General features: G+C 37.6%; 2 protein-coding genes across 5 annotated transcripts; one reads left to right on the forward strand and one right to left on the reverse strand.

Annotated features, from left to right (window-relative positions):
- The first annotated feature begins 35 nt into the window (after window positions 1-35).
- LOC110044283 (DALR anticodon-binding domain-containing protein 3-like) lies at window positions 36-14,757 on the forward strand. 3 transcript variants are annotated; one of them, XM_089276123.1, is made up of 15 exons: window positions 36-267; window positions 3,351-3,667; window positions 4,294-4,670; window positions 5,420-5,449; window positions 5,887-5,945; window positions 6,409-6,522; window positions 7,288-7,370; window positions 8,135-8,193; window positions 9,120-9,202; window positions 9,743-9,857; window positions 10,146-10,204; window positions 11,192-11,302; window positions 11,741-11,809; window positions 12,364-12,429; window positions 13,494-14,757. In XM_089276123.1, exons 1-15 carry the CDS (start codon window positions 55-57, stop codon window positions 13,545-13,547), a joined length of 1,809 nt encoding a protein of 602 aa, XP_089132249.1. In that variant the 5' UTR covers window positions 36-54; the 3' UTR covers window positions 13,548-14,757. The 3 variants fall into 3 exon arrangements, with proteins under 3 accessions (XP_089132249.1, XP_089132248.1, XP_089132250.1); XM_089276122.1 differs by having other exon boundaries at window positions 12,364-14,757; XM_089276124.1 differs by lacking the exon at window positions 11,192-11,302 and having other exon boundaries at window positions 12,364-14,757.
- LOC110044282 (glutathione S-transferase Mu 1-like) lies at window positions 13,911-21,214 on the reverse strand. Of its 2 annotated transcripts, XM_020749814.2 has the most exons (10): window positions 21,095-21,214; window positions 19,466-19,541; window positions 18,047-18,111; window positions 17,014-17,061; window positions 16,557-16,590; window positions 15,722-15,771; window positions 15,456-15,509; window positions 15,263-15,358; window positions 14,598-14,708; window positions 13,911-14,159 (listed from the first exon to the last, which is right to left on the reverse strand). In XM_020749814.2, exons 1-10 carry the CDS (start codon window positions 21,128-21,130, stop codon window positions 14,055-14,057), a joined length of 675 nt encoding a protein of 224 aa, XP_020605473.2. In that variant the 5' UTR covers window positions 21,131-21,214; the 3' UTR covers window positions 13,911-14,054. The 2 variants fall into 2 exon arrangements, with proteins under 2 accessions (XP_020605473.2, XP_020605472.2); XM_020749813.2 differs by lacking the exon at window positions 21,095-21,214 and having other exon boundaries at window positions 19,466-19,589.
- Between the last annotated feature and the right edge of the window lie 910 nt (window positions 21,215-22,124).

Below are 22,124 nucleotides of genomic sequence, written 5' to 3' on the forward strand. Positions count from 1 at the left end.
TTTGTCCTAGTCTCTTTCACTTTCTATACAAGGAGAGGTGGCATTTTTGGCAATATGGCGGACGTGAGCGTGAGAACTGTTTACGATGGTGATCTATTCCCTTACTTAAAACGTTTGTTCTGTGAAGCTCTGAGAACAGTCAGTTGGCTAGATCAAAGAAAACTGGATTCGTTTTCTTTAAAGTTCAATAAGAAACTTTTAAATGGAGATTTAATCATTCCTGCCTTTGTACGAACCTGTCTCGGCGATGTTATGAACGACAACAAGGTAAAAGGCTTAACTCCTTAAGTCTTACATGTAAGCTTACTTGTAAAGGTTTATCAGCTTTTCATATTGCTCTTTAGAAGAAGCGGAGGATATCAGCTGCGGAATAAGTCAATAACCAGTTATTAATAATTTGATACATTCTTTTGATAAGCTGAAAAGTGGGACCACAGCTCAGACAAAATGTTTTTATTCAGTTGGCCTTGTTTGAGTGAAGTCATTTATTTACTTAAACCATGCCATAGAAAATACAGCCAATCAGAATACAGGAAAGCCGTGTATATTCGACATTATTAAAAACTTGATCATTGGATAATGCAATTTGAGAGTTAAATTCATTGGCTTAGCCATCATGGGTTATGAGCTGTTATAATCCATTAAATGTTTTCGCTCATGCGCGATTGGTCTAAACGCGTCAAATGACTGAATATTGCCCAGCTAAAACTGAGGAATATCCAAGGATATTCCCCAATTTTCATAATGTAATTGCTTAATGGAAACACTCTTGAAAGTTTGGGAGAATGAGAAATGCTGTAGGAGGTGAGTGTTTCCACAGCCTTTTCAAATTCTCGCAAGCTTTTATGAGTGTTTCTATAACTCCATAGAAACACAGAGAACATGTTTTCTATTTCTTTTAGAAAACACCACGACAAAAAAAGGAAAGCAACTTGTTTACTTTGGTCATCAAAATTTAAATTCTCTTTGCTTTCGCCATCATTACGTCAACAGCTCATGCTTGTTCTGTGTTTCTGTCAAGTTTTTTCAATAACTGTCTTATTTCTTGCACACTGATTGGCTCATTTCTATCATCAATAAGAGTACAGACAGATAAAATTTTAATTTATGCCAGCTTTCAAGTTCAACTTTCAGTTGTCAAACTGTCAACTTTTTAACCAATGAGATTTTATGGACTTTTTTAGTAACCAATCAAAAAGCGAGAAAAGCTATTGACAATGTTTGTGTCATTCACTTATCTTTGTTTACGGCAAGTTTATGGTGTCTTTTCCCCTCATTCCCAGCATTTGACCATTTTGGGGTCTTGTTATTGTAAAAAACAAATTGACGTCAGTTTTCTATGCATCTGTCCTCATATTGATGATAAATTTCATCATAACATTGTCAAAGTTTACTGCGGAAGCATTCGCCTGTGGCTCATGGTTCCACAGCTACTTTGACAATGTTATGATGTAATTTATCACCAATAAGAGGACAGACGCATAAAAACTGATGTCAATTTGTTAAATAGAAACAAGATTTTTAACCAATTGACAAGTGTATTTTCTTAGGGCTGTTTTCTAAATGGGAGTTGGAGAATGGGATAGCGGATATGGGATATAGGGCTGCAACAATACAATTTCTCACAATACAATACACATGTCAATACAACTGTCACAATATGACACATGATACGATACATCATTACATACGACTGACAGGTGAAGAAGAGCTGCAAAGAATGGACAAACCAATGTGTTTTGTCCGTGGGCGCACAAGACCGTGTCAGCTGACAATTAATTAGAACTGCACCTGCTCTTGTGTTGCCATCTTGACAGATATATGACCAGAAGAATGCAAAGCAATACAAAGCAAAGATGGAAGCTTTTTTCCCTTTCCTGGGTCTCTTTGTTTTATAAATAAGCCTGAAAGGGCTTGGACTTGGGTAAAGAGTCATAAAAGACAGTTATTTCTGAATGTTGAATTTTTAATGGATGAAGAATCACAATATTATAATATCGTGATATCTTGTCATAATATTGATATTTGTATTGTTACAAAAAATATTGCGATTCACCGGTGCATTGGTGTATTGTTGCAGCACTAATGGGATATGAGGGCAATTTTCTCTAAAGTTATGGGGGCTTACCCTTAAGTAGGGTAACTAAAAATCAGGTTGTTTCTAAGGGGGCATCACATCAATAGATGATCTTTTTTATAGAGAGTAAATTTTGATTTGTGCATTGCTTGAGACTCAAACTGAATTGCCCAGTGTTTCTTCCAGAGTGCGCTATTGCGGGAATCCCACGTTACAATCAGAGATGGCCCCCAGAAAAATGAAAAAAGGGCCAATTTGGCCCTTTCCTTTTACAAGACTGCAGGCTTAACACAGGCATAATATTTTAAAAGCCATCCCAGGGCTCGAAATTGTGATCTATATGATCGCCGATGTAACAAGCAGTTCATCCTTGGCGACCAAAAATTCTGGTTTAGTCGCCATATTACGGCATAATGGCGACTACATTTCTCTGTGTTGACGATCAGTAACGGTTATTTTGTCACACATTATGTCCTTCTAGAAAAATCATATTGAAAGATCTTTGCTTCTAAAACATTCAGCATAAGAAAAGAAGTCAATCCGTCCTTTTGCTTTGCTGTGTTGATTCTCTCATATCAGAACATTTTCAAATGGCTGACCGTGTGTGAAATCGCCCTATAGTGCATTGCAAGCCCTTGATCATTGACTACGTCATGTATGCCTAAGAATTGTTCTCTTGTAATGCACGGATCCTTCATACTAGTATCTGATTCAAAAGAAACTTTATTGAGTAGAAACCCTTCAAAAAGCACTTACTATTAAATTTTGTCATAGATCCTAATAAACTGCTTTATTTTCCTTGGTACCCTGATGCATTTTTTCCTTCTGTAGCTTTCAATTTAGTGGCCCCTTTCCTAAAAAATTGACCCCTAAAAAAGATCTTCAGGGGCCACTTTGGCCCTCAAGTTAAATTTTCTGGCTGAAACACTGATTGCCATTGATAATTGTATCAAAAAAGTATCAATACGTTATTAAAACATAAAATAAAGCAGTTTATTAGGATCTATGATAAAATTTAATAGTAAGTGCTTATTAAACATAAACAGGAACATTGTGCCTAAATTAGATCAGTACGCCAACTATATAATCGGACAACACAAACTTTTTAGTCTTATATTAAGGACTGGGAGCAGAATAACCTCCTTGCAAGAGCTACTTGTTTGTCAGTGGCCTAAAGGGATAGAAATATTGAGTTTTTACAATTTCATAATATATTATATTGTTCAGTCAGTATTAGTTTAAAGGTTCTATGTTATATGCTTGGCATTTTTAGGCTGAATTTGAAAGACTCTGTCAGGAGATCATTGAGCATATATCAACAATTCAGTTTGTACAACACTGTCAATTGACGAGTGGAGGTCATCTTCTACTGACTCTAAAAAAGACTGATGTTACCAGAGCTGCACTTCACAATGTTATAAGTAAAGCAGACCAGTATGGAAAATCAATTGGACAAAACTCTCAGGGTGTGCTATTGAATCCTTCTGTGTTATTATGTTCACTTGATAAGGATCAAGATCATTTAAGTCTTGATCATCTAAGAACAGCCCTTATTTGTGAACACACCAAGCAGCTTCTAAATGCTAATAGGTATGTTGAGTTTTAATAACTACTTGTCATGTGCTAATTTATTATAAACATTATATTTACAGTGGGTCTTCATTTCAGCTTATTTCTGTACTCAGTATAATTGTGTAGTGCAATGTACATTAATGATATAACAGGGATTAAATCTGAGGGTGGACATTAGACAAATTGATCATCCATAAAACCCTTTTTGCTCAGTTACTTTTAGGATATCAATTATCTGTTCTCTTTTGTTAAATAGATACAGCTGACTATCCATATGCCCAATTTTTACCTCTTGACCCAGACCTGGTATTAGTAAATAACTTACCGTAAAATTGCTTGGTAAAAGTACATTGACCAGTTAATAATGTGAAAGGTAGTATTTATACTGAAACACAGAAATATTTATTTAGGAATAATTTTAGATACTCTTTCTCTTTCTCTCTCTGAGTAATCGGTTAGAATCTGAATACAAGACAGTTATCCATGACTGTGTTTTAAAATAGGATATATTGCTGATTCTTCCACTCATCAGTGATATATTTTCCCAACAGTTCATTTGTTTTGTAACAGATTACTTACATTGTATCCTTGTCAAAGGGTGCAGATGTTTATAAATTTGAAGCATTCTCTAATTTGGTTTGTAGGGCTGAGGTGAAATCAATTCCAGGCAGCACAGACCAAACTGCACATGAATTTGAACTCAGAAACAATCAAAATATGCAAGAAACATGTCATCTCTTTTCTACATCATGTTGCACTCCAACTAAAACCAATATGTGGACAGATAAAGAACTTGATGAAAATGCTAAAGAACTTCACAAACTCTTAAAAAGCTGCAAATATGCGAAACAAAGTCATGAGTCAGCAGTCTCAATAAATATTGCGACTAGAGATCAAGTTGCAAACAATGTACCGAATTGTAATTGTGAAGATAATTGCAGCTGTCAAGACTCTGATTTGAATGTTGATGGAATTATTTTGGATGCGGAGGAGTTTCTTAAAGATAATACACAGTTTGAAGGTGAGGAACACATTCATAATACAATCCAGTAGCATGTGATTTTAGTTTTGTTCTTAAAATATATTACCTTTGAATATGTCTAGAATTATCAAGGGTTGTAAAGGATCATATTTCATCCATTCAAAACGATCTTGGATGGCTCACCATTGAAGAACTTCTGAACGTACGTGACGTTACTATGATTTATAAATATATTTTTGAGCCCCAACCTCTTTATCTACTACCCTCTTCAAACGCTCTGAAACTCATTCATATAACACCAGAAATAAAGACCATCTCAGTTTACCTATGTGTAGGACATCGGCAGTGCAACATGGCTTCCATTATACAGTGTAGGGCACTTAAAACTTGGAATAATCTTTCTGTTGCAACTAAGAACTTGCACTCAGTTCTGCATTTCAAGAAGAGTGCGGGAAGTGAAATGTGGCAAGTAAGATGCATGTAGATTTAAGTAGGATGTAGTGATAATCTAATAGGTTTACTCAAGTTTAAAGTTTTATAAGTCATCCATCACATGTTTTTAATATGAATGTTATTAGACATTTTGAATTTATCTTACATTGTATTTCCTTTTTACTTCATGTAAATAAATTCTGAAAAACCCATTTGGGAGAATCAATAAAATGTATTATATTGTAAGCACGTGATAAACATGCAATATTAGCTCACAAATCCTGTGAATAGCATGTTAATCTTTTTCCTGAAATTATATGCCGATTTGCTAGTTGGATTTTTTTTCTTTTTCTGAGGTTTGACAGCTGTTGGGAGTCGATCAAAAGGTATGGAATTTCTTTCTTGTCACAATCAAGAGTAAAGTACTGTAAACATTTTATTTGTAGTACTGGGAAACCAGCTGCTCATTACAGTGTGTTATGGTCAAATCTTTGTTAATGTCCCTGTTCTGTGTGAGTTCACTTTGATGTGTAACCAATAGAAAGATGCCATGATGCAGGTCATACTGTGATAAGACTAGACAGTCGTTCGCCACACTTGACACAATAAAACATTCAAGGATCTCACCTGATCTAGAGCTGTAGGTGCCAAACATATAATTTGACAGGATTGTAACATAATTAGGTACAACAACAAACTGTTTCCGAGGTTTGCATGTCACACTCCATGAACTGCATTTAACTGCTTGTGCCGTAAAACTTTCTCAAAAGGTTTTGCCAACAATGCCAACTATTTAATTTTCAATGGCCCACATTTTTTCTAGTTACCCTGTCAACTTCACTTCTTAAAGATGTGGCAAAGCTGGATTTAGCTGGAAAAAATGTAAGGTAGTTTCACATTTGTTGGGAATGGGATCAAGACATATTTTTTAATTTATTGTCTACCTGTCTCATCAGTCTCATGTATTTGGGTTAAAAACTTTGCTCTTAAGACTTCTCATGCCTAGTAATCAATGTCTCATGCCTAACTGAAGTTTTTGGAACTATTACAGCCTTAATGGCACACTTTTGTAAAAAATTAATAATATGGAAACTCAAGCCAATACAAGTAAAGGATAGTACACTTTCCTCAATTCCCTAATTTCAAGCTGGCAATGTTGTTATGTTTTGCAAAACATATCCTGGAACTAAGACAAAGATATCTGAGGAAATCTTTGAAGTATCCTTGAAAATCTTTTGGATCTCCAGAATAAACATTTCAAAGCTGTGGCTCCAGAAATGTTAGCAGGTCTATTGTTGTACTATGACATTACTTAACTGTCCCACCGTTATTTCCATGTCATCAGGCAGCAAATGCAGATATGGTGCTCCATGTTACAAGCTGTAGAAGAAAATTTATTCAACAGCAAATCAGCAATGTGTGGCTTATGATATCTACAAGTCTGCTGACTAGGAAACAGGCATGTGCACACATACCAAATTGTGTTATAGAAGTGTGTAGATTGGGGTTTTAAGGGTATCTCAAATGACGATTCAAAGGTGTCTCTTATACAAGGAAACGTTTCATGAAAAAACAGATACAAAGCCAACACTGATAAAATGGGAGGAAGTGATAGACTGTGCTCTGGCTGTTGGACTTGTACTACGCAAACTAATGTTGTATTTGTAGTTCTTAACTGTAAGGTAACTTACTGGGAACAGTGCAATGTTAAGTGTTTTTAACTTACCTAGCTAAATTTACTGGGTTTTTTCTATCAACACACGACAAAGCACTACTGAAACTACTTACAAATTTTACTGGTTGTCTGTTTATGAGTCCATTAGTGCATTAGATCCTTTGTTAAACAATCCCACGAGCTTTGTAGTTTTGAAAACTATCAATTTAAATTAAAGGTTGACTGATTGATTGATTCATACATGTATAATCTGCCTGGTCTTAACTACAAATGAAAAATAAATACTGAGTGGTTATCATGTCTAGTAACATCATTTTGAACTTACAGTATATCATTGTTATTTTTGGTAAATATTTCCTGTGACACTGAAAGATTTTTGGATCCTAACTATCTAATCTAAAACAGGCACAAGCACGCATGGTTTGCTTAGTAACTACTTTTGCAGAAAAAACCGCACAAATTTTCTTCTCAAGCAGTACTTACTTTCAATGAAAAATTCTGACATTTGTTTTCTAACTAACATTGGCTATTTTGTTTGTTGACATACAGTTTTACCTGACACATGGTTTGGTATCAGTGTATAATGACACAGAAAAAATCCAAGAACATCTTGATGCCATGGATCTTCTAAGGTGCAGAGGGTTTATTTCTTTAGCATAGCATCATAGCATGATATAATTAGACTCCAGTTTAAAAATGTGAATTCTCCTAAGCTTACAGCTTGATTTATAAAAGTCTCTTAAAACTACATGTAGCTGGGATGATTTTAACACATCAGGACAATTTCCCTTTAATGATACAGTTGAATCTCTATTAAGCGGTCACCCCTTATTAAGCAGCCAGTTACTGAAGTCACAAAATTGTCAGTAAAATACTGTAAAAAAACCTATTAATAAGCCACCGCTATTACAGTGTAGGTGGCCATGGCCACCTTTTGGTCATCCCGATGAGGGGTTCTATTCTCCTTACCCCTATTGAGCAGCCAACCATAATTTAACTCACATATCGTAAAATCCCATGTTAAAGCCCCCCTTCCCCGAATAAAAGCCCTTCTATTTGTTAACAAAGGTATTATTCTGGATATAAGTTCTGCCGGGTATAAGCCCATCTAATGTATAAGTGCATTCCCTTTGCATTTCTTTACAAAGATTAAAATTTTTAATTGAAAGTTAGAGGCAGATAGGGTAATAATAGGGTAATAAGGTAATAGCTTTAAATATAATGGTATGTTAGCTTTAATTCATTTCTCTGATACGTTTTATCTCGTTTTCCAAGCCCCCCTGTTTATAAGCCCACCCAAAACCCCTTATGAAGTTATATAAGCCCAGGACTTTAACGTGGGATTTTATGGTACAGTTGAAAGTTACAATGGTTGTTTATTTATATTTTTTGATAGCGTACGTAAAAAACAGCTAAGAGAATCTTACATTCTGAAATATGGAGATAAAGTAGAAGGTATGAAATTAAATCAAAGTTTGATTGATATGTCACACTCAAACCCATGTACCGGTAGATGTTATTGCTTTTACTTATGTAAACAGACTGTAGGAAATTTCTCATAAGCTTACAAATACCATGGGCTTGTCTCTCGAAACCTTTTGTGTGAACTGTTTGGCGCAGTGGTGAGAGCGCTCACCTCCCACCAATGTGGCCTGGGTTCAATTTCGGCTTGGTGCCACATGTGGGTTGAGTTTGTTGTTGGTTCTCGCCTTGTTTCGAGGGTTTTTCTCCGGGTTCTCTAACTTCTCTGGTTTTCCTCCCTCCACAAAACCCAGGATAGCGGACCTGCATGAAAACCAGCTAAGGCTGATGTGGCTTCTCTCTAAATATTGTTATTTATTTAATTTTATTATTTCTTGGAGACTTGTCCCCTTACCATAAATCCTTGAATTAGCACCGGGGGTGCTTCTTTCAAATTTAGGAGAAGACATGGGGTGCTTATTCGAGGGGGGCAATTAATCAAGGCGTGCACTTATTTAGTTTTTCCCAAATCGTAGCCTGACATGATCATTTTTTTAATACATCATCTGGACGTAAACAACAACATAAGCTGTTTAGCGACACAAAAAGCTGATCCTAAAGTTTAAATCGTGACACGGTTAGAAATTCACGTGGTCACAAACTGAAGCAATGAACAATATCCTTTGCTGTCTCATGACTCATCCACAAAATGGGGGGGAGGGGGGTGCTTAATTTAAATTTTGGCCAGTTGGAGGGGGGCTTATTCGAAGGGGGCGCTTATTTGAGGGGGGCGCTAATTTGTGGATTTGCGGTATGTGTGCCAACCTTTTAATGACATCAGATAGATTCATAGTGTACATGTACAAGCACTGGAAGAAATATTGCACATGGTGTATCTGTTTTCCATTATCTATTCCCAGGTCGTGGCTGGGACATATCAATCAGGGAAATGGCAATAGCTGTTATCAAACTAGAAATTCTCTCTGCAGCTCCTAACAGTGAAGTGAGTATCATGGGGTTGCAGCTTGTAATGAACATTGAAAATGTAACCAGTGAGTATAAACTTCCTAATCCTGTAGAAAAGAGATCATATTAAATATTGTTACCATGGAGATTCTACAACTTCATGAAGCTTTATAAGAGTCTTTAAATTTTCAAAATAATAAAATTTGTATTATTTTGCATAACAAATTAATATAAAATTTATTTTTTCAGTGTGATGCGTGCACTGTGAAATACATGACAAGAGTAAAAAATAAATCTTCAACTAAGAATATTGGATCCTTTATATCTCAGTACTAACAAACCAACAAACCCTGAGAACTGACATCAAACGTTTACATGAGTCAATAAGATAAGCAAATTTTGATGCCTTTAATAAGTGCAGATTTTTGTCAAAATCAGTTAATATAATCTCTATTATTTATGTAACAGTTTTCAGACCACTGCAATTCTTATGTTTCTTATTTCACACATGTCACTCAGTGTCAATTGATTGAGAAAAAAAAGTTAATTGAATTTTCCTGCAATCTTGCATTTCTAGGTGAAAATTGACTTGCGTGAAACTTCAAGAGAATTCAGGCAGGCCACCTTTGTTTTGTACAATTGTGCAAGACTTGCTAAACTTTTTCAAAACTTTGAGGAAAATGTCCACAAAGGTGAGATAAACACTTCCTATAAAATTATAGTGATTCAGTTTCAAAGCCTAAAAATACCTGTTTCATTACAATATACTCAGTCCTTTTACCTAACAGATGTAAATCTAAGTGAGTTTGAGCCAATATGCATTTCTCAAACTTTCAACAACAACAACTTCAGTATTAATGTGTCTCGGTTAAATGGACGAGGGTGAAACCCACTTTAAGAAACCTCTAGTCCACAAGCCCTACATGTACCACACCTTTATCTTCTATTAACAAATAAATAAACATTTTTTTGTTATACAGGTATTTATCCAGCCCTCCCACCTGTAAATGATGTGGATTTTAATCTCTTGCATGATCAAGTGAGTTTTGTTTGATGAGAAATACATGCAATCATGTGGTGGAAACCTCTATGTTAATTAAGTGGACACCATCATATATGGATTACACTCCCTAAAATTTTCTGGTTCTCACCTTTGGAATTCCCTGCCAATAAATGTTATCAGGTCAAATTCTCTTTCAATCTTTATAAAACCCTTAAGAACTCTATGCTTGACAATTATACTTATTAATTAAAGCCTAGCACATGAAGAAGTACTTTTTATCTTCAAGAACTTCCTTTTACACTTTGTGTAACTGTATTCTATTAGGAGTATCCACTCTTATCTTTGCTATTTAGATGATCCTAACTTACTCACTATTAAGTCATTGTTATTTTTATTCTTTATTTTTGATGTGATGATCTGTTTATAGTGTAATCTATGTACAAAAGTTACATGTAACTGAGCTGAGTTTAATAAATAAATAAATAAATTTGATTTGATTTGATTTGCCTCAAAAGAAACAGTTAGAGAAAGGTTTTTATTAATTAGCAGAAGTCCCACTATTTATTGTCAAAGATCAATATTGAGCAAAAGCCAGATCTGATAAAGGGAAACTTAAGATGCTAAAGATCTGTTAGTTGTTTTGGGTGATGTTCAAATTACTGTCAAATTGAAGAAAACCATAAGTCAAGTTAATAGACCAGTAAGATAAAGGCCAATAGACCCTATTCATAAATGGATGCCAATTTAACATTCTTTTGTATGCATTTAAATTAGCCCAACAAACCTAGTTTGAGAGTAAAAATTCTTTTGAATTATCAACTCAAAAATGAGGTTAGTTGGGCTAATTAATTTTTCATTGGCAGCCATTTTTGAATAGGGTCTATACTGTAACTTACATTAAGCCAAGAAGCCCTGAGTAATGATGGATTATTAAGCAATGGAGAAGACTGAGGTACATTTGAATGACAAACTATAAAGTCTATTACTAGTCTAATGTTCACTTGTCTCTATCCTTGTCAACAGGCAGAATGGGAGTTAACATTAAACTATATTGTGGCTTTTCCATCCATTGTAAGGGATGCTGTGCCAGCAACCATAGCCAAGTCACAAAATGTCACCATCCACACAAATAAGGTCAATTAACATCACTGTTCATGTTAGTCAATTGGTGCAGAAAAACAATAATTGTCTTCTTTTCACCTTCAAGTGTTAAATAACCAACTGTAAGACATAATGGCGGCTCCAGTTATACATTGTACCTCATTCACAGTAACTAAACCTGTTTCACAGGTGAACGTGAAGGTGATACAAATTAGCCCTGGTGGTAACATAATTTGGAAAGCTATAACCATATTCAGCCAAAGTATGTAACCTGTCAGAACAAACTTCTGCTTGTTCATTTGTTATGGGAACGTACATGTAAACACAAGCACATGCATCTATTATGCTGTGAACAATTTTGACAGAACCATTGTTTAACAAATAATATTATGTTTCTCTACAATCTTTTGGTTGATATCTGCATTGTCGTTTTTATCTGTAATTTACTGTTTTGTGTTCAACCTCTTTTAGATCTGTTGTTTCCTGTTCAACTTGAGTCACAAATTTAGTGCATATTATGGACGAGTGCACATTCTTGGAGTGAGTAATTTAATGGACTGTAAGACTATATTGATATCATTCCTGCTCTAATTTGACTTGCAGTGGAAGTGTACAAGTTAGGCACCAGTAATACATTCGGACTGTGAAAGAAACTAACAAAAATTAAGGACAGTTTTGACAAATACTTTTCCTGAGCTTGAATTCTCTTCTGGTGTTACCCCATCCCTTCCCTGGGTAGATTTCCCTTGAAACTTTGTCACTCCCTCTCCTGGCTCTGCTGGCAAAACAAAGCACTCTTATGTAAAATGATGCCAGCTACTCAGGCTACTACATTGTACTTTACAAGCGCTTGTCAAGTTTCTTCATCACCTGGAGAGGGAGAGCCCTGCATCAGATGCAAACGAGTGGCATTGCTTTTCCTTTGCTCCCATGTCAATGTTTTTGAAACAGTGTTGTTTCTTTTCTTTATTTTTTTTTTCAATAAGGTTATTTGTAACCACTATCTGCAGAATGAACTACATGTTCTTGATTCTCCAAGAATCAACTCACTAACGCTTACTTGGTATTTGTATTTTTCTTTCATAAATTTCAAGGAGTCAAAGCAACATCTTTTCCCCACAATGTTTGCAAGACTTTATCTAATGAAAACTCTTCAACAGGTCAGCAGCTTTCAGTGCCAGGCTGTTAAATTTGTTATCCCTACTGATTGCCTTATTTAATTTTGATGTTAGTTTCCCGAAGCTACTCAGATGACTTTTTTAGATTGTATTTGTGTTATTTAGATTATTTGATTTGTAGTTTAGATGGGTCAGGGAAGGGTTTTTTCAGGATATTTTTTAGGGGGTTGGGTGTGGGTGTATTAACCAAGTACGGGACTTGTGTCCTATTGTTAAGCACCTGTACTTGTACGAATCCATAAATAAACAAATAAATAAATATTTGCTTGACAATGTGTCGATTACTGTAAGGAGAAGTTAAATGTTTATTACATGGCTACAATTTTCTGGGAATTGTGGTTGGATGGATCTGTAGTTGAGAAGTACAGAAACATAGTTACAAGTTGTTATACAAAGTCAGGAATAGGCCATTTTACAGTTGTGTGCTTAGTTACCTGGCCATGAATGCAAGCGAGGCTGGAGGTGACCTTGCTTTGATACAGATCTCTCTGCTTTTCTCATTTAAATGTCAGCTAGTTAGCATAAGAATAACTTGATTTACACAACAAAAGCAGTAAAGTCTGTATCAAAACAAGGTCACCTCCAGCGTTGCTGCCATTCAAAGGCCAAGTCACTAGGTAGACAACTGTAAAATGGTCTATTTCAAACTGCTGCGGACTTTTTCAGTTTATTTCAGGGCTTCTCCAAATTCTGTGACAAAGTTAGCTGATAATGCCAAGAAATTGGGTTTCTTTGTTTGTAGCTGAGATGCATCTTTTTTTCTCTCTCTCTTTTAGCATAAATGAATACAGAAAAAGACAGGTAGTTAGAGAAAGCCTGGGATTTCAAACAATCTTGAGCATTCTAATGTATCTCAGGACTTTCCAATTTTCCCTGGCCAGTGGTTTCATGTTACCAGAAAGGCTACCCTCTGTGCCATAGAAGCCTCTGAACTACCTACAAACACTTTAGAAATGAGGCAGACAAAGTATGAGACAAGTATTTAACTTTTTGTTTAATTTACAGACTAAATTAAGTGTTCTGATTGCAGATATTTTTTATTGCAGATATTTCTGAACAGTCTAAACCTCTTGAATGTCAGTTCTCTGACGCAGATGTAAAGTAAGAGTTACACAGAGTGCTGTGTTGTCATTTAATGTAAATTGTTTTTAAAAAACGTACACTGAAACCTGAGATGAAGTTAAAAGAATAGAAGGGTTTAATAGACCATTTTACAGTTGTCTGTTCAGTGACCTGGCCTTTGAATGGCAGCAAAGCTGCAGGTGACCTTGTTTTGATACAGACCTCACTGTTTTTGTTGTGTAAATCAAGTTGTTCTTATGCTAACTAGTTGACATTTAAATGAGAAAAGCAGAGAGGTCTGTATCAAAGCAAGGTCAGCTCCAGCCTCGCTTGCAATCAAGGCCAGGTAACTAAGAACGCAACTGTAAAATGGCCTATTTCCATTAAATTTCACACATAAATCAAACATGAAAAGATGTCTTTATTTGTAATAGGACATTAGCTCTGATATTGAAGACTCTTTCTCAGCCATAATTTTTGTCTGATTGGATGTGTTGTGAGATGACGTTCACATATATTGCTTGCTTGGGGTGACGTCATTCATATCAGTGACTTGGAAGAGGCTTGGTTCCCCAGTGGGCCATCTTATTACTGATTGGTTGATTACGAAAGTACTCCGAATCAAGGAATGTTTTGATAGCGGGGATTTCCTGAAATTAGATAGAAAAACTATTTTTTTTCATATGCGAGACAAAGAACAGTTAAACATTACACGACATCCCTAAAAGTGCTAGACTGTGATAATTTTCGATAAGATGTAAAAATGTGTAGATCTCATACAAAGGGATAATAAGTTGTGCACACCTCGGCTGCCAAAGCGCCAAATACATTTTTCTGATTAGTTGGGAAGTAGTGCGATAAACGGTGAGAGAATACATGAGTAATATCCCCCCCCCCGTTTTTTTTCCGCTGTTTTCGTGCCGCTCCGGGTATTACTCAACGCCCAGAACAGGTTATAAACCAACCAATCATTGTCCTTGCACCATATTTGGGTTAGTTTTTCTTGCAATCGAAAAACAGGATTTTGGAACCATGTTGTCTTGTTACAAGATTTCACTTATCAACTATTGCGAGTTCATCTTGCTTACCTCAATTCTTGCCATGAAGTCCGTTATGTTTTGAAAAGGGTCAAGAGTTAAAGGTTCAAAGGTTCGCAGTTGATCCAAGAATTCATACATCATAAAGTCGGCGAAACTTAGCTGTGAAACAACGAAAGCAACCTTCAATAAATGTTTTTTTTTACAGATATCAGTGTCGAAGAATATTGTGTAAAAGGCTCTTTTGAGTTCGCAGGTTCAAGTCCCGCTCTGACCACTAATCTGGAGTTGTTTTCTCGGTAGACTCTAGTTCAGCTTCTCAATCATGCTTATAAAAAAAACAAAAAACATTAGATTTACATTTAATTGAACGATTTGTTTATATCAGTTTAAGTGGCATGCCCGAGAACCAGCTGGCTATAGCTAAGCTCTACATTCATTTTTGTTGTACAACATATGACGAAAGCCTCACCCTAGCCCTCCCCTCTTCTCGCTTGTTTCCTCACCCCTCCTATTTTGCTTGGCTATTGCTTTTAATTGAATGAGTACTGAGAGATTTTTCATTTAAAACACATTCGTACATCATGCACCTCAAGGGAAGCAAAGTTGTCGGAGCGGCGACGGTCACTTCTTTGGAGAGAGATCTGTGATACACTAAAATTGACAAAGTTGGACGCTTTTGATTGGGTTAATGACCGTAGACGATTTATACTTACATGTTCTCCAGTGAAATAAGGATAAGTACCAAGGAAGTCAGAATGACGCCGAAGGAAGCTGTTGCAAGAATTCAGATAATCAGCTCTACCTCCTTCCTAATCACAAACAAAGTTAAAATAAAGTTTAAATAAAGTTAAAATAAAGATGTCAAAAAATGCTGTTTTGGATGTAAACCACAAAACTTGCACTCACAAAGTCTGGGCTGAAGTAAGTGAATTTCATGAATCCAGCGATGAAGTCCGTGGCCTGTAGCGGGAGAAAGAAGTCAAAAAATAGTCGGTCAGCTTGGATGGGTGCACATAAATTATGCTGAAAATGGGTTGGGCGGGGTTAAGATGTGACTTACGAAAGCGCGACATAAAAAAAGTAGTAATAATACAGTCTTCCGGCTTTCTGACCCACAAAAGTAGATTAATTTGATCAATTAAGCCAAACAAACTGAAACTATAAGGTGATACCTCGCCTTCAATGACATCCGCTCTCATCATTTCCTCCTCTGTGGTTCCACCTGAGAGGAGGATCGAAAATTATTTTTTCATTTTACCAATCGACACACTTTTTACTTCTTTCAGTTCTGTGCACATCAAGATGGTAACCATAATTATATTTAAAATACTCAACTCTACTTATAGAGGGTAACACAGACCAGCAGATATACTGAAAAACTATAAGCCACTCAAAGTTCAATTATCCCCTTTCTGTGAAAACTTGCTAGCGGGGCAGGAGTAAAGAGAGGGGGATTTGGGTGCAAACGCTAAGCAGCCGCTTTCAATTCACCCCTGGATCGGTCGGACTTGCCGATTTTCACTCAAATTCTCCTCTCCTCCCTTTTCTACGCCTGCTATGCAGTACTATGTAACTGTCCTCTACGCGTCAAGCTTGTTTTAGGTAATTGATCCGTAAGCAAAGCAAGTTAAGTGCTGTGAGGCGGCAAGCTCGGTTTCGTCTAAGCAGACACTCGCGGGGATTTCCACATTGCGCGGAATGCAGTTGTTAAGAGAACGAAGGAAAACGAATCTGAGTATCAGTAGCCTGCCTCGCAGTCGTCCATGCTGCCCTCCACTATCTCAATATATCTACGGCTTCGTCTCGAGCGTGAAGGTTTCACGCGGCTGCCGCACACTCGCAAAGGGAACAAGTACTAGCATGCTTTCCCGACTATTTAAAAATCTCCCTTGGGGGCTCTATGGAAAAGAAAAGGAAGTTATTCTGATGCAACGGATGGCGATATAAACCAAGTCTGGATTTGGAGTTATCTGTAAGATTCCAAATTAATCAAAGTAATGAACTTACACAGATCGTGCTTGCGTGCGATGTGTCGCATAATCTGAGAAGACAAAACATATCAGTAAAGTTTGCTATTTCACAGATTTCTTCAGTACTATAATGTAGCCACACTTGTGCCAGGTGATCGCTTAGTTGGGAAGTCGATATTACTTGAGCTCGAGGAATTAACGGCGAGTGAAGAGAGCGCAAGGGTCCCTTGGTTGTAATTTTTGGCAGTATTAGAAGACCGTGATGCACATAAGCAACTTTGATTTTCCAGTCAGTCAATATTCTAATATATAATAACTTACACGTACATGGTGGCTTCTTATTCATGAATTGTTGCAAAAAAAAAAAGAAAGAAAAAAAATAGAAAAAAAGAAAAAAAAACTGCGGCGGATGTGTTTCTGACGGGAATGGATGTCTTATTTTTCTGGAAAATTATACATGTAAGAGTTTTATTAGCTACTTTCCATGTATTTACCGCCATGGTCTGTGTCAGTTTCACATCTCCATCGATAAAGTAAGGCAACTGAAAAATAAAAGATCTCGAAATAAACTCACTCCCCATTGTAATAACCCCAGGACCAGAAGATCGTGCTTTAAATAAACGCACCAGGCCCCGGTTAGTCGAGCCCCCGGGGGGACTCCCATATAAAAAGGTCGAGGTGCCCGTCGGAAATTTTGAAACAAAAAAGCCCTAAGAGGTACAAAGATCTTGCCTTGTGGGCATGGCTTGAAATTTCTTTTCCCCCTTAGAGGTGCCTATGCTAAAACGAGAAATTATCTCCTGCTCAACACCCTAAAAGATAACGTAAAAGCTCCAACCGTGGACCTTTTGAAGCTACACACCCTAAGAGATAGCAAAACCGATTTTTAACGCCTAAAAGGCACGGCGAACAAACCCGTCTTTTTATATTTGAGTTCTCCTCCCCCTTCCCCCGTGTTCGAGGCTGCTGCGCGCATTTCAGGTCTAAAATTTTGTAGAAGAACTTGAACCACCACCAGGCCCGCGTTGTTCGAAAGGTGGATAACACTATCCACCGGATAAATCAGTATCCAGCGGGCGGATAGGGTGGTTTGTTAAGCTAACACGTATCCACTGGACAGCGATTTATCCGGTGGATAACGTTATCCAGCGTTCGTGCAACTGGGGCCCGCAAGAGGCCGGGTACTTAAGATCAAATGTTCTTTTTTCCTTCCTTCCGACGCCATGGAAAACAGAACTTCTGATCCTAGGTTACCCTCATGGTTGTGATTGATCTATTTGGCCATCTTCACGATCTATGACAACTCCGCGACACTGACAAACCGGCCAAGTTTGCACGTTTTAGTTCTGAATGCGTTAAGTTTTGCTGGTTAGAGAATAATCGAAGTTGATGACAATCTATTCTTTTTTTTTTATATATTCTGGTAATTTAGTTTAGAGTCAGTTTAATATTTCCTTTTAATTGACGCAATGGGAAAATTAACATAAAGATATTTTGAAAAAGAGGAAAGAAAGTCAGTGTACTTACGTTTGGGAACGGTAAACCTAATGTTTCTTTAACGGACAACCAGCAGCTCTTGTCGTACCCAGGAGCTAAAGATTTTTGACATGAGATTTCTGTCAGCTCGGTACTTAATGTGACATTTATTACGTTGTAGCGAAGATGATTTAAAAAGAACTCAGTCAAAATTTGTCAAGAATATTTGTAGGAGGGGAGAGGAACGGTTAAGGAAGGAGGGAGAAACGATCGAAAAAGTATTTTACGATAACTGCAGAAATTCTCGAGCGCTCATTGGCTAATTTTATTGTCAATAAGCGGACAGACACATGAATTTATAATTTATGCGATGCGTCAACGGGCGAAAGCGGACGATTTGACAATTTGTTATCGTAAAAAACAAATTAATGTCAGTTTTTAATGCGTCTGTCCTGTTATTGACGATGAATTCCGTCATAATATTGTCAAAGCAGTCTGCGGATCCATTCGGCTATCGCCCCGTGGATCCACAGCTACTTTGACAATGTTATGACGAAATTCACGATCAATAACAGGACGGACACATGAAAAACGGACGTCAATTTGTTAAAGGGAGAAGCGAGGTCAAAAAAATAAGCGAGATAAGATATTTCAAGGCCCGTTCCTCTCCTCGGCCTTTTGTTGAGAAACGATCACCTTGGAGTGTTTTTTTCGTCGGTTGTGATTGGCCAGTTGAACTATCTCTTGCAGTTCCTCTTGTGCGTCCGTCCGTCTGTCCGTTCGTGTTTTCTTCAGTTCGTTGTTTTCTCAGTGTTTTCTTTTGTTTGTTTGTTTGTTTGTTTGGTCTGCTCGTTTCGTTCGTTCTTTTGCGGAATAATAACGGCTCTTTTGTTGCCACAGCTGTTGAAAGACTGGCTGGACCTGGAGCCAGATCCAAATGTAGGCAGCTGAAGGCAACATTGAAACTCATTGTTCAACTAAGGGTGCGTTCCTTTGGGGTGATCTGGATTAGGATCAGTGATCCAAGATCACTCGGAGCATGGTGCATCAAAGGAACACGGATTCATCGGTTCCTTTGATGAACTATGATCAAAGTGATCGTAGATCACTGATCCTGATCCAGATCACCCCAAAGGAACGTACCCTAAAAGGCCTTATGTGCTACCCAAGCTCAAAGAGGATTATGAATGTATGTGTCTAAAGGCTGGTTTTCACTAGAGCATAAGCACAAGCATAAGCATAAGCACAAATGAAAACAGCTGCGTTACTACTGAAAACTGCACAAGACAAATAAGTGAGTTCGTTCTTCTTATGTTTCTGCTTATGCTTATGTTTATGTCGCGGCTGTTTTCACTTGTGCTTATGCTTATGCTTTAGTGAAAACCAGTCTTATGTTCTCTTGCTACTAATAAATCAATAACAGTTCTTTCTGACTTAATACAACAGGTTTTGTTCAAAGGAAGGACTTACCGTCCCCTGTCATGTAATCGCAATATTCGCACTCTGTTTCAGTGTAAGCCAACAGATAACGAATGGGTTGGGCAAGCTTCGAAAAACAGCAAAAATAAGACTCATTATTATATGGCATATTCTTGTAGCCGATATACACTGTAACGCGCGTTCTGATTGGCTAATTGAAGGGCATTATTCTCCCGTAATGCACACGGGCCGATTGCGGGCTTGCATAAACAAAACAAAAAGCCATATAATAAACAACTTATTAACCTGGAACGTTCGGTCTTTACGGGAAAATCTCAAACCTCGATCTTGTCGTACGCTCGGTCAATACGGCAAGGTCTCGGTCTGAGATTTTCCCGTAAAGACCTAAATCTCAGCAGGGGTGGCTAATGGTCCTTCAAAAACTCTGGGTCTCGCAAAATTTTAGTCGAACTTCACGGGTCTCACAGTCTCATTTTGAAGCAGTTATGTGCGTCTCGCCGTCTCGATTTTTATGCGAAACTGTCTCGGAGTCTCAATTTTTTGCAAAGCTAAGGGTCTCCAAGTCCTGATTCGTTTGTTTACCTGTTTTTATTAATAACTTCTTTTCGTCACTTGATATTGAATTTCAATGAAGCAACTTACAAATTTCCGAGAAAAAGTTAATTCTAACTTCTCCTAAATTGTCTGAATTCCACAAAAAGCTACAAAACCTACCGAAACATCCGTTTTGGTGCCAGAAAAACAGTTATTTTGTCCTAGGATATCATAACGAAGTGTGTTATAATCGAATTTCCAGTTCCAGCCAGTTTGAAGAAGCTGGCTAGAAAGCTGTACAAGCTCATCATGTCTAGCTCTCAACTAAATCTAGGGCTTGAATTTTAAGAGTCTGAACGTCTCGCGCTCGCACTTAAAACTTTGAAGTCTTAGTCTCGCAATCTAAAAGTTAAAACGTCTCGTGCTAGAAAAGAAAAACGCTTGTCTCGCCGTCTCGTCTCGCATTTACCATTCGCCACCCCTAATAACCATACCCTATTGATGACCAAAATGGCCAAAATCGATACCCTCTTTATGATCAAAACGGATGAAAAACCGTACCCCTTGTAGTCTCCTCCGCAGCCGTTTTTCGGGATGTCACGCAACGCTCCCCTTTCTTTGGGGGAGCGTTGCGTGACATCCCAAAAATAACGGCTGCGGAGGAGACTATACCCCCTGGGGCCGCACATACCCACATAGCCCAATAAAGGAGTACCCCACCCCGGGTTTGCGTTACATTGAATTTGGAATGTGCGTGTTTTTGAAACTAATTAGCAACATACGACATCTTCGAATACTCAGCGGCGGATAAGGGAGTAAGTCAAGCTTAAGAAATCTGGCTTGTGCTCCTTAATACAATCACGCTGCAGAAACCTGTGGCAATGTTTTACTAAGTGGTTATTTGAAAAAAGGTTTGTTAAAGAGGTTCATTTACATTTTTCGAGACTGAAATTGGGCAAACCTGAATACAGAGAAAATTACATGAACTACATTGAGCTCATACTTTAGGACATGCGACCTCAATTTCAATTATTACAAATATCTAAAATTAACAAATTTCTGTCAACTAAATGTGTTTGTAAATCCACAGGGCAAATACAAATGAATTTTCTAGAAGCCTCTTACCCCTCGCACATTCCAGTAGCCCAAAATTGGAGCCATTAGAGATGAAAATCTTGTTCGTATGACACTGTTGCAATCCACCCGCACAAAGACACTTCTTTCGGCTGTCGTTCATTTCGTCATCACCGCAGGGCACAGGTCACGGTATTTGTTTTTTACGCTATTTGAAGAATTGCTCTCAAGGCTTTAGATGAAATTCTGTCACGTTTTTTTAAAGAAATTCTATCCTCATTTGAAGAAATTTCACTTAATTACCGCGCTGCCTTAGGCCGGGGAGTTCTATGACGTTATTTGAGAGGGGTTTTCCACGCAAAATAGGAAATAATTGCCATTTTTTAAAGTATTTACGATAATCAATTTTTTAAAAAATAAATTACCTTATTATTCGTCTTATTAACCACAAACTGAGAAAACTAGACTGGACCTTATTCAGCAATGGACTCGAAGACAGCCAGTCTTGAGAAGACCCGGCAGGTGATCTCTCCACTACCGTTGGAATAGCTATAGGGGCTAAATCAAAGCGAGAGCCCAACTCTTATGTGTACCTTCTTTCCTTATCCACTTCCCAGGACAAATAGCAAAACGAGGATAAGATTCTTATAGCAAAAAGCTGCTCTTTATCAGCGTATCAAGACCGGCATAGCCCGCGAATACAGCCGCCTTTCATTCGCTCGAATGCGTGCCCGCTACGTACCCGCTACTCCCGCACGTAGTCCCGGGAGAGAATGAGAGGCGGCTGTATTCGCAGGCTAATCAGGACATAGAAACGAGTGGCCTTCCGGGCCGTACATGTTCAAGGTCCTATGTCTCCCTACGTCGTCTGTCAATAGCGCTAAAAAGCCTGGTTCTCATATGCCACCGACATACCTGGGACAGGGCCTGGGACACCGTTACGGCATTTGTGAACATTTATCGCCGAATCATAATCTATCCCAGGCATTGACCGCCGGCTTGCCTAGCTGAGTTTAACTTCGCAGGCAAGCCAGCGGTTGTCGGCGATAAAAATATTTTATGTGAACATCATCTGGACCAT

Source organism: Orbicella faveolata, unplaced genomic scaffold (genome assembly GCF_042242905.1).
Source record: "Orbicella faveolata isolate gen_17 unplaced genomic scaffold, um_ofav_v1 contig_4, whole genome shotgun sequence".
In the NCBI taxonomy this organism is placed as follows: domain Eukaryota; kingdom Metazoa; phylum Cnidaria; class Anthozoa; order Scleractinia; family Merulinidae; genus Orbicella; species Orbicella faveolata.